This window comes from Ptychodera flava, chromosome 15 (assembly GCF_041260155.1).
Source record: "Ptychodera flava strain L36383 chromosome 15, AS_Pfla_20210202, whole genome shotgun sequence".
Taxonomy (NCBI): domain Eukaryota; kingdom Metazoa; phylum Hemichordata; class Enteropneusta; family Ptychoderidae; genus Ptychodera; species Ptychodera flava.
This window is the reverse complement of record NC_091942.1, coordinates 2,750,752-2,768,287: the sequence shown is the minus strand read 5'-3', so window position 1 is coordinate 2,768,287 and position 17,536 is coordinate 2,750,752. Positions and strand designations below refer to the sequence as shown.

The following is a 17,536-nucleotide window of genomic DNA, read 5'->3' as shown; positions in this document are numbered from 1 at the left end:
ACTGTTAACGATTTACTGCCAAGGTCATCAGATCACACATTTGGGGGCCAGAAATCATACAAACGGTGATTACCTGTGAAACTTCACACTTAATAGATTATCATACTGAATGTTTGAGTGTTTGTATCAGATAATGCACCATTTTAGGCCAATAAATATTCTCTGGTGATGTTAACTCATTATAAGCTAATTTGCATACTCAAACAACGCTCATTAATACACTTATATAAACAGATAAATTTATCAAGGAAATAGATCCTAAAACCGTGCGCATATGTGGCATCACATTTAAACTGACACGTTCAATAGCCAAAAGTGTACGTACTTAATTTCCTCTCTGTACTTGACCGGAAAACATAGTTGCTTTAAGAAAGTTTTTGGATGCGATTTGCCAAATAGGTGGAATTCTTCTGTAATAGTTTTTGTTGCGTTTTAATGTCGTTGGCAGGATAAAACAGCTGGACAACTATTCTATCATTACGGAAGATGGAGGCAGGTGAAAACCTGGTCAGGCGGGTGTTCACCATGACTTGAATCCAAGATGGTGCCATTAAGTTTACTGTGTTCCACTTGATGAGCATACAAGATTGCACTCACAGTATACAATTGTGGTATAGATTAATTGTCGATGAATCTTGAACAGATGTCACTTGCAAAAATGTAATGGGAACATACGTGCCTTCGAAAAATAATTAAAATTGCAAAAAGTACGGTCGCCAATCTTTTAAGCAAGTTCCTTTGGGATTGGTAAATGATCTGGCGTCACAGGCAGCATAGTTCTCCCGTATGCTGAAAATGATACCATCGCTGTTAAAGTGGTTGATCTCGATCATCACTGTCCCTTTTTGTGGAAGGACCGTGCGATGACGTAAGAATCTTGTATGATATTGTTCTCTCTCATTTGTAAAACTGACAAGAGTGCCAAAAGATATTGCATCTAGGTATGTGTTTAAATATTCTAAGCATTATTATAATACTATCTTAACCTTTTTTGAGAATATCGTTACTTATTTTGACGTCATTGTTTTTATTTTATTTTGCGTTGCTCTTTTTTTTTACTTCTATCGTTTTATCTGTTTTTGTATGGTCGATTTTACGGTGCCTGTCAGTGGTCTTCTGGCTCGCTGAATTATCGAAATAAATCGATAAACTAAAATAAATAAATAAATAAATAAATAAATAAATAAATAAATAATAAATAAATAAATAAATAAAAAATAAATAAATAAATACATACATAAATAAATAAATAAATAAATACAATATATAAATACGAGTGACTATCATGGGGAAACACTCTACGGTTCTTAAATCTAAGGGGTACATTAAATATCTGTCCCAAGCTAAAATATATCTCGAAAGTGTATGTGGACAAGTCGATCGTGTTATTTTGGACGATAATTTTGACAAAGTTAACGAGGTCACTAAAATCGACACATTTTATCCGCCTGTTAAGTTTGTAATCTTGAATTAAATTTCCCAAAGAAAATTTGAAACTTGTGTAAATAATGTGTTCACATTTCCCAATGTGATTCATTTCCGTTCGTTACTTTTTAAACTTCAGTTTTAAAGTATTTACCCACACAGTAAACAATAAATGTACATGTACATTTCAGAGGACTGTGAATCTTCGAATGGAATTCTCAAAACGCCGGAGTCCAAGCCACGCTTTCTGATGGCAAGTTGAACGATGCAATAAAGGGATAAATTTTGCAAGAAATATTCTGTTTGTATCAGATGGATACTATTTCGACCATTCCTAATACTTTTCAGTTGCATTGGATAATAAAACCTAGCAGACTAGTAACCAATCAGTCATCGTATATAGTGACAACTTGCTTTGTGTGAGTTTGAATGCAACATAGGTACAATACTAACTTTGAGACAAATCAATTCTTGCTTGCATCGGCTCTCTTTGATGGTACATAAAATCTATAAACTGTTCTATTAGAAAGCCGGCACTTTAATTTTCCATTACTACCATCTGATATTGTACAACTTGAGCGTTTACGGCTATAACGATTGAACCATGTAGCCGATATGCACTGAATAGCAACAAATATAATGAATGTACCGAGTTAAGTCCACGCTTTTCACTGTGCCAGTTTGTGCAGTGATGCACCACTTTCAATGACTGTCTTGTATTGTTTAATAACATGATACAAAGCCGTTTTGCTATTGCACTACTTATAAGGGTAGAATGTGTGGGGGCTAAATTTGAAGCTCTTAAGTTTTCAGCGTCTTAATTTTGTAATCGAAAATTTAAATTTCCCTCATAAAATTAACACAAGGATGGTGGCCATTTTGAATTTCAAATATCGGGAAATATTATTAATTTGTTTCTGCGACCAACATTTGCACCTTGACTTCTGATTTTATTCTTGATTTGTCAAGAGAATGATTGAAAGGCTCCTTGAGTTAAGGTAGAGCAAAAGTTTTAAGTCTTTCAATTTCGAGACGCGTACTACCCTAATAGCAATACTTGAGATATTTTGTCTGACTGCAGAAACAATAACCGACGTTGTTGTTTCCTTCGTTAAATTTCCAAATGTCTGCATGGAAACAGTCGATATTAGCAAAGATTATCATTTTATCAGTAAGTCTAGTCTTTCAACATTTCATTGAATCTACTACAGCCATGGCACTGTTCGAATCTCACCAAGCTTTCTAATTTTCCAGCACATTCGCTTCTGTCTTAAAGTTGTGGCTATTCTGGCGACTTAAGCGCGGATTTCCAAGAATTACAGTAAAGCCCACACACTAGCAATACAAAAACGCCGCAAAACACGACGCGAGACGGGGCAATGATATACGCATGCCGCTATTGACCAATCAAACAATTTCGTAACTCAACGAGCTAGCTTGCGGCGGGCAGTGTACGATATCAGACGCTTGGCTGCCTCTGATTTTATGGAGTGGTATACCTGGCCAAGCGTGACGGATACACCATGGAAGACGATTGAAATCAAAGTCACTTAAAACATGAAGGCAGTGACGTCATGTGTGATGTAACACGGATCATGATGTCACTCGGATCAATGCGGACAAAGCAGAGTATTTGCAGCGAGTAGTGAACTATAACTCTGTAACAGAGACAATAGTCACTACATTTGATAATACTTATTATTTTAGGTTTAGAAAACAAGCCCCTCTCCCTTTGCTTCTCCCCATTAAGTATAATGAAATGCAAAGTATTACACCTTGGAATCAAACCGCATTGCCGATACATGCCATATTATTGATGACAAATAACTGTAGTCCAGATTTTAATCAGTTCAGTCGTGAAAAATAATATTACACATTAATGATACACACACAGGGCCATGGTGAAAAGTTGTACTTTAGCAAATCGACATACTAGTAATATTTGGAGGACAAGAAACTGTATTTTTTCACACAGAACACAAATAATAGAAAATGCATCAAGAGTTACGGGTTACAGGTTATAGTATATGCTTCATTCTGTGCTATACGAACACCATGACGACCACAGTGATAGTCTGACAGATGAATTCATGATCAATTAGGAACATATTGCGCTGTTTTGATCATGTTGATTTCCACTTTCAAAGGAACATTTACCTTCATAGCACTTCATGCGATTCCGTCAATTTCACACGTTCGCCCGAAGGCCCTCGCTGTGGTTGAATACAAAAATATGCCCGATAGTATAAAAGGCAAAAATAATATTTAAATATTTCCGCTCTCATCAATCTGCGGTGACGTCATAACGGGTCAGGGGTCAATCTCACTTGAAAGTTGTTTATATTTTACAGGCTGAGGGATAATGGATTCTTGGAATTACTGAATAGTTAAAGTTGTCCGACACTGTTCCGGAGTTCAGCGGCATTGGTCTCTCAGAGCCATGGCGAATCTAAGAAGAACACGAGATTGTCGCTATTTTAATCTGTTAAAGCAATAGCCGCGAATCAAGTCGGATAGTGATGCATGTGTATAGGGCCATGTAACAATATTAGCTAGGTTGGCTGACGATCAAGATGGGAGGGCTCTCTCAGATTGGAATCTTGGCATCGTGAATCCATCATGGCAGAGTACGCCTTTTTCCTCCAAGTGCGTTTTTGGGATTTCATCTTTTAGATTAAATCGCTAGTAAAGTCATAAAGTATTAAATGTCACGATGCTGCCAGTAATTGGATACGCCAGGCCTTGGGGAATCACCAAGCCATCTCACCTGATCTCCCTGGATTTATGTTTTATATCGTCTTGCAATTTCTACCAAGTCTCAGATTTTTTTTCTTGTCTATGCTATTAAGTGTAGCCGTCGTAGATGTGCGATCACGCAACTTTTATGTGGCAAATTTCAAATCACGTGATCGGGACGGCAAATTGGGTTCGGAGTATACTGAGGCATAAAACCGATAAATCATAGCAGAAATCCGTAAAGGGCGTTTTTTTTTCGTTTCCTATGTGCTGGGTATGGAGGTCTGTTCTGTAGGGCGATGTTCCCATCGAGAATGCAATTTCCGTTATAGGAGTGCCATGCTCATCCAAGAATTCCTCTGCATGCATGGAAAGGGTATTTACCTTTGCAAAATCAAACACCGACGCTTTTCTGTAAAACTACAGAAAAGGAGTTTCTTTTGTGAGAGTCTAGACTATACCCTCACAGTGAAAAGACACTGTACGAAAGAACATCATTTGTACACTTCTCGCTACAAGCTGATACCATATGCAGCTACATTCAATATCAAACAAACATGTATAAATAGTGTACAATGCTGAAACATCTAAAATGAATCCATAAGGAGATAATTAACAGTTTGGATGAATTTCAGACGACGCAAAATTTATTGACAGACACTCAAAACTTGTTGTATTGACGAAGGTGTTCGCTCTATCAATCAGAGGCCGCTATAATTGCTTAATGGCTTTCGACAAGCTGACATTACATACAAGAGTGAGGATCACTCTCACTGTACAGTAAAGAACCTAATATGCTTACGACTAAAGATATTCGATCTACAGGTGAAATATAACATTTCATGAGTGAAGTTTGTCAACTTCTCACGATCAAAGAGAAGCTACTTATCGAGGGAAAATGTCAGTTTTTAATGAGGCAGGCAAATTCCAAAACCAATATCTCAATTCAAATTGCCACTCCGAGTTATTGGAGTGAATGAAAAGTCTCTAGCAAACGAATGTTGGTTTAAGCAGATCAGAACCATGTGTCTCCATGACCTTTTGACCCCGACCTGTGACCTAAAAATTACCTGGCAGCCTGATAGATCTCATCCGCACTAATAAGCGACATCATCAATGATCAAGTATTTCGCTGTCAATAATCATCATGACGCGAAAGTGACAGGTCCGTGAAATTAAGGGAAATATCGCAAAGCCTCCATATGATATCTTCTTATTATTTGTGAACATTTAGTGTATGGAAGGAACTTAGAACTGTATTATTGTTAGTCTTGACACAAACAAACGAAATAAAAAAAACAGCGGGTGATCGTCCTTGGCGATAAAAGTAATTACTCATGAACCATCATTTTTTCTGAGCTTGTTCAACATCATTTACACTGTCATGTTACAAATATGCACGTTAATTAAATACAATGAAACCATCGCGTGTGTTGATTTTGACATGTTACATCTGTTGAAGAAAGATGTATTAAGATAATGTCTTTGTTGGCAGTTTATTCGTCAGTCTGAACGCTTACAAATTAGACTTTCAGTCGTGTTTTCCGCGTAACTAGACATATTGATGATTATAATCAGAGAGTAGTTTATACCATGTGATGTAATGCATTATAAGTTGATGCTTATCAACCATTGAAATTTGACAGGTCAACCTGTGTACCAGAGAAGTGTTGCAAATCAAGACTTGATTTGATCATCTGAAACATTTCAAAACGCCACCATTTCGGCGGCACGGAGAGTTGCAAGCTGTTCTTTGCCAAAATACATTGATTACAATACACTTGGTTTCTATTTGTACCCAATGCCGAAACTCTCTCACGGTACGTTTATCAGAGGTTTCTCTCGGTAATTCTTCAACAAAATGGCTGAAGAATCGAGCAGATATTTTACCGTTGTTGGACTACAACTATCATCCTGATGAAAAGTGTGACTTTGGTCAGTTGAATAAGTGTGTGTTTCGGTGAAAATTAAACCTGATTTTGGTGTTTTGACAGCCATGAACACTTGCAAACAGACAACATGGCAGAAGTTAAATCTTTGTAACCTACGTTTATAAATATCTTAATCTACGTTGATATATCAAACTGTCATGGACAAATGACCAAGAGAAGGATACAAGGATAGATGCCGCTTGCGCATGAGTGAGACATTAAACCTAGTAACATGAAATCCAATCGAAACTGTTCCTGGAACTGCGTGCAGCAGCTACTGTCAAATCGCCACCCAGAATGTTTCAGATAGGAAGACACAGTGATAAAAGTCCAGTGTTACATTGCAGAAGCTGTTCGCAAAAGTATCTGACAAATCATACCCAGCAAAAGAGACGGAAAGGAGCTGCTGGACAAAGTCACAATTTTTGGATCGGCAATATTATAGAAACACAGCTATATATCAAACCAAAATTTTAAACAAATGTTGCCATGATCTTACATTTGCAGGAAACGTACGTACTGTCCTCTGACAATTTGACGAACGCGACGCGTAGAGAATGTAGGACGCTGTCACTTTTATCGGAATAGCTATACTGGTTTCGAATCGTGAAGTGATGTCAGATGTTGTGAAAAGAGTGAGACAGTCACATGCGGTATCCGATCAGTACATATTCATTAATGCTAAATGATATCGCCTAGATAAGGGCAGATGATAGGCCGATAGATTTCCTTGGTGACTACCAAGGGCAGACTAGCAAAGAAGAAAATCGGTATCCCTGTTCTTAAAGAGGTGGCATAGATTACTTGAGGTACGCGTCGATTGAATTACTTATAAAATATACAGTAGTAGGTGCATGATGTCGAGAAATTCAGCTTGGGCACTGTTTATTACGTCTACTTTATTTATCAAATAAAGCTGTCGTTAATGATGTGCCCTGTACAGTCACCTTGTATGTCATCCACCTGGTGTACCTCTTGTTAAACTGTGTGAAAATGGATGGCTTCAACTTTTAGCTGGAACATGTTGGACGAGACACGAATATCTCGTTTGTATTAAGCCATTCAATCAATGCTTCTCCCAGGAAGTGCTTAGGGTATGCTTACTTGAAAACGCTTTATAACGGACATCAGGAGCGAAGACAAACGGGATTTGGTGTTTCTTTAAGAGAAATAATGTCAGACAGCATTAGATAGCATCAGTGGCATTCGTTTTTACGTTGTATCTATGTCGTATTTGAACTTGCAGATATTAATGCGCGTAGGATCTGCCGTAAGAAGATCGAGACGTGTTCACATTTGTCGGAAGACATTATCGTGACTTCTTCGTGACGTGCCGTAGTCGTTTAAATTGCATTGTGCCGTTGAGCTACACTGTTTTATGCGTGTATGTTTCTTGCTAAGAATAATATCGACAATTCTTTATTTCGGTAGGAGTTATAATACGCACTGATAATTCCACTCTGAATAGACGTTTATTGTTTCGTATCCTCTGACAGAAGTCACGTGCTTTTGATGCGTGTTTTTAAGAATCAATTATTAAGAATCCGTGACAACGACATCATCGGATGAACTGACCAATGGGCAGTAGTGTAACAGTCGAGCTTGGACTCATTAACAGAGGAACATTCTGATTGATCCCGATGCGTGTAGCCATGAGAAAATGCAATTTTCTTTGATAGCGCTGTCTTGTTGATTAGAAATGAGAAACCGTCAAGCACGAGATTGTCCAGTACTGTATGGCGTTGAAGTAATCATACAAATGAAATCGGTAAAATATCTCAGGACGATACCATGGGCAATTCCTTTCTTCAGAGTACAAAGAATTGTCCACGTTGCGCTGCTTATCAAAGCACATTGAATGATTTAAATCTTTGAGTGAAATATGCCAGCGGAAATGTTGACACAGAATAACAAACAGGACTCGATATGATGAAGCAATTACATTCACATTAATCTTATTAATATTCTAAAGAAACTGTCTTCTCCATTAATTCCATTCTGCAGAGCGAGTCTGCTGTATGATGCATAGATATAATCATCACTAGATATCATTTTGATCGCTTTGTTTGTTTTGCGTGCATAATAGGTTCAGGTAAATCCATTTCCCGGGAAAATCAGAAGATTGAGGATGGATTCAGCAGCTGATTATTTTAAAATAAACATATCTTAAGGTAGAACGCGCCTCAGGGATAGATATTCAGACTCTCAAACTTTTCCAGTTCTTTTCTGAACTACCACTCGTGGGGGTTCATTTTGAAGCTCTTGGCGTAAGAAAGACCGCCTTACTTTTTTGAAAATCGAAATTTTTATTTTCTCCATAGAGCTAACAAAGGGATGGCGGCCATTTTGAATTTCAAATATCTGCAAATCTTGGGTAACTTGTTTCTCTAGTACCAAAATTTGCAGGGTGACCCGCTTTTTATTCTTGCTTTTGAAAGACAATGGTTGAAAGATTCCTTGAGGAAAGTTAGAGCGAAAATTCAAGTCTTTCACTTTCGAAGCGTATACTACCTTAATGCATATTCAAAAATTTAACTGTTCTGTTTATATCGAAATGCCTGAAAGTTTTACCTAAGGAGCAAGCAGTTTTTTCTTTATCATGCAAAACACACATGAAGGAATCTGTGTTCTGTGGTTGCAGTTCTCTGCGGATATTTTCCACAAGTTCAGCCGAAATTAATTTCGATTGAAAGGGGTCGTTTGCTTTTCTTCTCGTGAGCGAAACGTGCAAACGGTAAGATTGCATCAATCATTGAACGCAAATATGCCATCTTTAAATTGCATAGCCTTGCAAGCAGGACTCAAGACTCGCTCTGACGACAATAACAGGAAGCCTAATGTTCCGGTTAACATTAACCAAAACAAAAAACATTCCCGAATATAAAACAAAAAAGTCAACCGAAGCAAAAATTAATGATAAGTGACTTGCCCCAAATCTATGGGCTTATTCATATCATAACAGAGTAAACTGAAGGGATAATTCATCATAGTGTTGCGATGAATGGTGAGGTCATCGTGAGCAAGAAACTACAGCGTACACCAAAGCAATGTTATAGACAAATACCAAGCGACTAGTGTGCTAGTCCAGGATGGCAGCTCTGACCGAACTTTTCTCCGCAATCTCGACAATGAGTCAATGACTGCGTGTAAATTTATTTGTCATGTGCACCGAGTAATTCTCAGGTGGGATGTATGGGATTATCTGCTCATGCGCAATGCAAGTCTAAACTCCCTCTCCGGAGTGCTTTTTCAAAATCTAAAGCCATCTATAGGTTTTGGTTGTCGATTTTTGTTACATTCTTGGAGAAAACTGACCATTAGTGAGGTAGACAACGATCTAAATGTAATTCTTTACTCCACATAGTGTTTGTCCTCTGAGTAAAAAGTCCCAGCTTGGCTGTACGTTGGAATCTCATCGATCGTTTTGCCGTAGTATAGTTTATCTTTAGGCAATCTTTTTGCAACTTTATGCTTTTAAAAACGCTCCAGGCGATATTTATCACAAGGGAAAACTGTAACTTGAATACAAACGCGTAACGGGGTTCATAAAATAAAAATGTATATAGCGTTCACTCTAAAAAAATGAGTACATATTGTAATTGTATTGAATGTAGGTCACGTTCAACACTACACTCAAGGCGAAACCCAATGGCGTCCACTAAAATCAGAAAAATACAGTAATATTTTATAAAATGAGTCGTCTAAACGTTTTCCAAGAGTCAAGACATTATCATGAGTACAAGTTGTCGGGGGATGATTATACATTGATATCTGTTTACCCTGACTATCTGTTGACCAAAAGTGTAGGCGAACTGTGTTGCCAGCTCATTGCGTATTCTGTTACATGCCTCGTTCAGACATGCTGAGATACAACGCAACGTCATTCGAATAACTGATAACCCTTGGGAAAAATTAGCAAAGACAAAATTTAATAGAGCAATTAAACCTGACATGACCTAAACTAATATACTTTTAAACTAATATATTACTGAAAATAGCCTATTCGTTTTCTTTGCAAAGTTACGGGCCCGTAAAATCATGTAGAGTAATTAAACCTGACATGACCTAAACTAATATACTTTTAAACTAATATATTATTGAAAATAGCCTATTCGTTCTCTTTGCAAAGTTACGGGCCCGTAAAATCATGCTTCACACAGCAGTCGACGATATAATTTTAGTTCCATATGTATTGAATTTGTCGAGAAATGTCAGCTTGAAATCCGATCATCAACGGCGAAGAAAATTAAATAGGACCGGCGACTTACACTTGACCCAAAAGTCAATATAATAGTCTAATAACTGTGTTCACATATTTTCGAAAATGTCAACGAATGTGCAAGTACGAGATAAAAAAGTGACATGTTCAAATCTACGTCCCCACTCAATTCAAATCTTGCTACCGTAAGACGTGTACTGTTATTTGGGGAAAATACACCAAATTTGTCGGTCACCGCCAACGCCCCCTAGCGTTTAGTATTTCTGTAAATATACATCTAAATCAAAGACAGCATCCTTAACCGACCCAAAAAACTTCAAAACTGCAAAACTTCATATGCTGAGAATAGAAATTTCAATAACACATTTTTAACAATTAGATGGAAATAAACTCACTTTTGATAAGGCATCAATCAAATGGGATCCACGTTTGTATTTTACTACAGCAGAAATAACCCTGTTCTGACGTCACTAGTTTCCCTAGGGCATCAGCCAACAGTAATCCATTGGACACTTGTTCTTCAATACACAGAATCAGAAACACCTGTAACTCACAGCATGATCAATTCAACCACAAACGTGATTGGTTCTCCTATACGTGCAGTGATCCTTACTCGGCTGCTTGCTTTAAGCTTACCAGTTGAAATTAATTTCACTGATTCGTTCAAGTTACCGTGTGTAAACACTGTCATTTTTCGTTTTCCAAATGGGTGCACCTAAAAAGATAACGTGACCTGTTCACGTCAGACGTATGCTGAGTGCTACCGCCCCAGGAAGTCATCGACTACTCTGAGTCACATTCTTTGCGCTCTCATCCCTAAATCTTATATGCGCCTTGGGGACAGATATTCATACCATCAAACTTGTACAATATTCATTTAGCCTACCAGTTGTTAGGGATCATTTTCACTGGCATAGTTTTGTGAAAATCAGGAATTTTATTTTTCCCATAGAGATAACACAGGGATTGCAGCCATTTAGAATTACAATGTCGGTAAATATTGAGTAATTTGTTTCTCTTAAATAACTTTGTACGATGACCCCTGATTTTTATTCTGAGCTTGAAGGAGAATGGTTGAAAGTTTGCTTGAGAAAATTTTGAGCAAAAGTCTAAGTCTTTCGTTTTCGAGCCGCAAACTACCTTAGGTATGCAGCTATGATAAGCATTGGAATTCCTTACAAAATATTAAGCAGTTGCCAACAAGGCGAGCTGTAAAGCTCAACTCGGAAGTCCTGTTTGACAATTTTTAATGTCCTCGCCAGACAGTATTGTCTTACTTAATCATCAACATTTATTTGACTGATGTGTGTACATTAAGACGGTTGGATAGTTGTCGAAAGCTCTGGATAAAGAAATAAGTCTCTGGTGCAGTACAAAGCATTTATCGACAAGAATATGTGTTTGTTGAATGAAACGATCCGTCCAACTACAGTATATGCGCCGTCAAGTTGTGAAACTCGGGCTTGAGTAGAATTGATGAGTTCGATGAGGAAACACAAGCGGCAGGTTTCACAAATAATTTTATTAAGGTCAACTCTTCATGTAGTCCTAACCCCGACCATTACTGCTGAATCTCTGATGAAAATCCTCTGTGCAGGATCGATAAGACGGTCATCGAAGTTTTCAGTACTAAAACTATTTGTGAAACCTGACGCTTGTTTCTTTTCTTATCGAGTTCGCGAACTCAAGAATATGTATTCAGTGTGTTTCCTTTGAAATGTAAATATGTTCAAACTAATATGTGTACAGGTATCTGCTAGAAAATAAACTATTTGATGCATTTACTGACAAAATCAATACAAGACCATCTCAGCAACACCATTTCCTTCACGATGTATCATATTGTCTTCTGATTATTCACAATGCTTTATGGCGAGCAATGTACAATTCAGGGAACTAAACTAAAACTTTTGATACTTTTGGCATTATATTTGTACTGTAATACTAATGTATGTTTATTGTTGCCGTAAAATAAGCAGGAATACAAAGTGTTAGTCGCTTGTAGATACAACGCATTGCGTGCAATTATTGTGACAAATGGTTTCTAGTACAGACTTTCCTTCAGATGTCTGTGATACACCAGGGTATGCAGAGATAAGATGTGTTGCTAGGCATTCTGTCGTGATATTTAGAGTAAAAAAAGAAACTATGTCATAAACACAGCATAAACACTGGACGGTGTATCAAAAGACACAGGCATAGCAATCGAAGCTTTAATGCAATGCGTGTATTGCAATGACCTTGTAATTCGCATACCTTGCTTGTGGAATGCCCACGCACAGTTGATCAAGTTTCCATGTTCATGTCTATTTATAAACCTTATTACAGATTAAAATAAAACAAATAACGATAGGTCCACTGCAACAAGCGTAAGATAAAAAAACTCAAATTTCTATCACTGCATTGACCATTGAGCATACATGCTATGCAATACATGTATGGTCATGATAATTTGTCAGTCGACACACGGCCTTAGTTATTATCTGTCAGTTTTCGGGATATTTTAAAATTGATAGTTGTGGATTTTGTGGTTTGTAAATTTATACTTCCATCAGGTTCTGTCTCTTTGGGATACAACGGCCTGTATTTCACCCGTCAAGAGTTTCAGTTGCCGCTCATCATGGTGATGTCTATATATAGTTATACAGGTTTGGGGATGACTGTAACTTTGTTACTAACACACAGTGTTGAGTTGACAAAGATATCCAACTGTCTTCATAAGTACATATGAAATAGGAATACTTACGGAGAATGATATTGTCGGACATACTATGGAGAAAGTTCATGACGCTTGTACACTGCCAACGTTTACCTGAGAAAAGAGACGGTAACAGTCATAAGCGAAATCTGTTTACTCCCGGTAATTCGGTTTTTGAGTTTGTATATGTATGTACGTTTGTTTATTTGTGTTTGTGAGTCTGTGTGTGTGTGTGTGTGTGTGTGTGTGTGTGTGTGTGTGTGTGTGTGTGTGTGTGTGTGTGTGAGAGAGAGAGAGAGAGAGAGAGAGAGAGAGAGAGAGAGAGAGAGAGAGAGAGAGAGAGATTCAAATCGTCAAAACGCATGCGTAGAGTCATTTTTAAAGATTAATTGGTCGTTTTCTTTTAGTGACATATAAAAACTGGAGTTGCTATTTTCCAAAGGTCTCCAATAATAGTTTGATCTTTCCAAAAACGTTTTTGTAGCTTGATTGAAGTGACAGCAAGTAAGATCTTGTGAAACAAAATGATTATTTAACCAACCCCGATAACAATGTTCAGCGTCAGGGAGGTCCGGCTATTTTTTTTTGATGAATTTGACATAAAACTGGGTCAGAAAGCTATCAACCTGGGGTAGGACTAGCGGATGAAAATGGTAATATCTGTCTGTGGCATTTTTACTCTGCTTGGAAACACATCATAGCTAACCTTTGATAATACAAGATCTCTTCCTGATAGAAATTGATGGCTTCTCTATTTTGAGATGATATCTCGGTACATTATATATCCCTGTGACAGTGGAATAACCATAAACAATACTTGAATAATTATGCCATCCATTAAACCAATACCTTTAACCTTTGATTACCATTCCCCTCGGAATGAGTGTATATTGTATGATATAGTTGATGCGAACGCACGGGACAAGAATCTCTGAGACCATTCTGTGTGTCTGTGATAAAGTTCCATAGACTTGTATAATGTAAGATCTTTGACAATATTAGGTTTTGCTAAGCTAAAGGGCTTACTTTAATATTGTTTAAAATTCATTAGTAAATTACACTGTGAACTACCAAAGTGCAAGACATTTGATGGGTTGTGAAAATCTCTAGGTTGTCAATTGTCTCTTCCGAGGGCACAATATTCTTTAAACATCAGTCGTTCGTTGCATGACTTTTTATTTGCGCTCGTCTGTAAATGCGAATTTGCCAAACTGCAGGTAGACGACCTCCCATCGTATGCATCGTCTTGCGATGAAAGTAACGAAACCCATGGCGCTTGCTGAACTACTTTTTGTGCTGCGCATGCTCATTTCATTCAAAGAGTTCTCAATATTTGAACGATGGCCACAATTGTCTCTGGAATATCGACACGTCGTCCGAATCATTGAGTTGGTAATGTGACAGCATTAAGTGGTTGGGACTCTAACTACGCAAATCTAAGATCTAATTCTTTCGAGTGGCTGCACCATAATTATCCTGAACTTATGACAGAGAGATGTCTACGAGGACATCAGATGTCAGTAAAATGATCAAATTCAAGTGAAAGCAACTGAAAACGAAGGATAGGTCATTCTGTGTTGTACAAATTGGTTGCCTCACTTCCCCATCATATATGAGAGCAGCAGCTAACTTCAAACGACTTTCTACAACCAAATGCTGACTTTCTATCCACAGTCACCTTGTACTGTATACGATAGTGTCCCTTGAGAGTCCATGTCCGCAATTGGTAATATCGTGATCATTTTTGTTCTTCAGAGGAACTTGGAAATGGAAAAAATCATTCTTGTGAGCACAGCACATAGTGTATTCATGCAATGTCATCGTGTATACATGAATTGTAGCCCGGCCTAAGTCAAAAATAACCATTATTCCTCGACACATTGCATACAAGCTTTGTTGATAAGTTGAATATCACTGGACGTTCCGACATTGTTTTGGCAGTAGGGCGAGACAGCGTATTGTACGGAGAGAACAAACATACAGAATACATCAAAAGTTACAGCTAATGGCGCTTTAAAGGTAATCCCTTCACAGATACAAGGACACGCACGGAGACAATTCCAGCACATTTACTTATTTCACTGTGAAGTAAAAATTCCTTGAAACCTTTTGTCGTAAACATTTCCTGGTCTCTTAAAACAACTAATTAAGTAAGAGGTACAAACGTTTTACTTGAATAAGCACTTAGCTTTTATAGAGTCCATTCATGATTGCCAAAATGTGTTGCAGATGCCTTTGTGTGGTCACGTTTATTCAGCAGTGTTCCCAACATGCTAATTTGGAACAATAACACATTTTATAAATTGAAAAGGGACAGGAAAACGCGGCTCTGTCGATAAAAACGCTCCTCGAACAAAAATGGTTTGAAAAGTTGGTAAGTAGGACAACCCTGTGGGAATATTCAGTTTGTGTAATTAAGCGCTTTGTACAAAGCCTGGTATGACTAGGCAGCCTCACGTTGCTAAAATGGACGCTATACTGTATAGATGACGCCTGCTATTTCTGTTCGACACTACATACAAAGTCAATGAACATAGAGAGGTGATCGCCACGGGTTTGTTTGTTTGCATTTTTCTTACACACCGATTCGATGCTTTCTTTCGTTTGTTGACCCCGTTCGACATATCTATTTACAATTGTCACGCAGCTCGGGCAGTTAATGGAAGCGATCAACAACATTTTACCAATATTTGTATTTCAAACGAGTGTTGGTTATTGGAATACCTACTTCATGCGCGTCGGTGGATCGTTGACTATACATGTATATTCTGTTTAAATTAAGTTTTTGAACATTCTGTGAGATGCATCCATGAAAAGAGATGGTAGGTTTCATTGACCATAGTGTCTATGTGAAGCATACTTATTCATACACATGTCTATTCATCGTGTAGGTCATTTATAATGCCTTATTGGAATAATACAGTCAAATGAATGATGTGGTACACTGGCTCTCGAAATGATTAATAAAATATTCATTTCCTTTGCCAAAATTGACAAAACGGAAGTCTCTGGAGATTGTGAAATACTTGATCTGTATTAATGACGTTGCTAAGTGAGTGGCCCTATTTCAATTCATCTTTGAATTAAACTTGCATCGGAATGCAAAGCAGTGAACGATTAAGTCACACAGTTGATGTACACATTCTAAGATTCTGCGACGCAAAAAGTTAGGATAATAAGCACATCTGTCTCACAGAAGTTTCTCGTTTTTTGCTAATCACGGAGGGGAAGGGGTAGAGGGAATATTGGCAGAAGTTTCGTTCTGAGATGATATGAATCATTCGAAGAATATGTATCTTTGGCGTGTAAGTGGATTTAGTGAAACAATCCGTATCATCTTCAGACCAAATTGGTTACTTTACAAAGATAGAATTTTAAGTAAAAAGAGCGAACACTCAAACAGCTACCTTCTCTTAATGAACTGTACTTCAGACATTCACCAACTTTAATTGAAGACTATGATTCAGCTTGTTGCGACACAGCGCAACGTGCTTAGTGGAACTATACACTCACCGCCATGTCGGTGCATACAGCCAGTGACATGTCGGTGCATACAACCAGTGACATGTCGGTGCATACAGCCAGTGACATGTCGGTGCATACAACCAGTGACATGTGTTGTTTAGAGGGGACGCGTCATTTGTGAGCCTGTACGTCGACGCGTGGGAACGTGGAGAAAGATCGGCGTGTGAAGGAGTGTGGATGGATGGATGGACGGAGTGATGGGTAGATGGACGGATACGTGGATGGATGGATGGAGTGTATGTGTCTCCGATCACCACCTGGCTTGAATAAGGCATGACCATAATCTTGTATTTGCTCTTTGAATCAAAATTTTCGTTTACTAGCCACAAAATCATATGCCTATGTGAGGTATTCATTACACTAACTTTCTTTTATCGAAGCTTTGAGACTACCACTTTTCTTTCTCTTTATTCTGCCACACTACAGAGGAAAAGTAAACGCCTGTTTCTTTTGTAAGTTTGCGTTGGCGGTTCTACAGCGAAATGCATTTTGGGAACTAAAAAAGTCAGTGGCGAGTGAAGATTGAAAGATTCAATGGATGTTCCGCCAACTCCGACTAAACCGTTGTCAGGGTGAAAGATGGCGTAGCACGCAGACGACTTAATGTTTCAGTCCGTGGCGAGTACTTCTGGTGGATTTTAGTCTGTGATAGATTCTGAAGTAATGACTCCTGTGAATCTGTCCAGTACAAATAAATTAGTTATCAACCATCGTGATTCCCTGACGCCCGGCGTGTGACCATCTCTTGCACGTGTGATCGAATTAGCACCTTCGCTTCCCACTGTGAACATGGCCTGGTGGGTTCCAGGTGTTCGTTGGCGCCTCTTGTTAAGATAATGTTGCACAAACTGCGACCAAAGCTACGGTTTGATTGCGATATCTGTGGGTGGACTGCAGTTTAGTCGTCGCCTTCTCGTGGATCTCGCTGATAGCGTCTCCTAATACACATACATCGGCAATATCCTATGTATGGTTAATAGACGGGGCCGTTGAAAGCGCGTC

The 17,536-nt window shown here is 38.2% G+C and overlaps 2 protein-coding genes across 4 annotated transcripts in view; one reads left to right on the top strand and one right to left on the bottom strand.

Moving 5' to 3' along the window:
* Window positions 1-17,536, top strand: part of LOC139150901 (alpha-N-acetylgalactosaminide alpha-2,6-sialyltransferase 5-like) — a 417,953-nt gene that overhangs the window by 371,245 nt on the left and 29,172 nt on the right. The window lies entirely within an intron of this gene.
* The window catches only part of LOC139150905 (germ cell-specific gene 1-like protein), a 40,917-nt gene that overhangs the window by 18,609 nt on the left and 4,772 nt on the right, over window positions 1-17,536 (bottom strand). Inside the window, exon 2 of the mRNA XM_070723364.1 lies at window positions 13,058-13,123. Coding sequence (XP_070579465.1) covers window positions 13,058-13,123 — 66 coding nt within the window. The remainder of the gene's footprint in view (window positions 1-13,057; window positions 13,124-17,536) is intronic.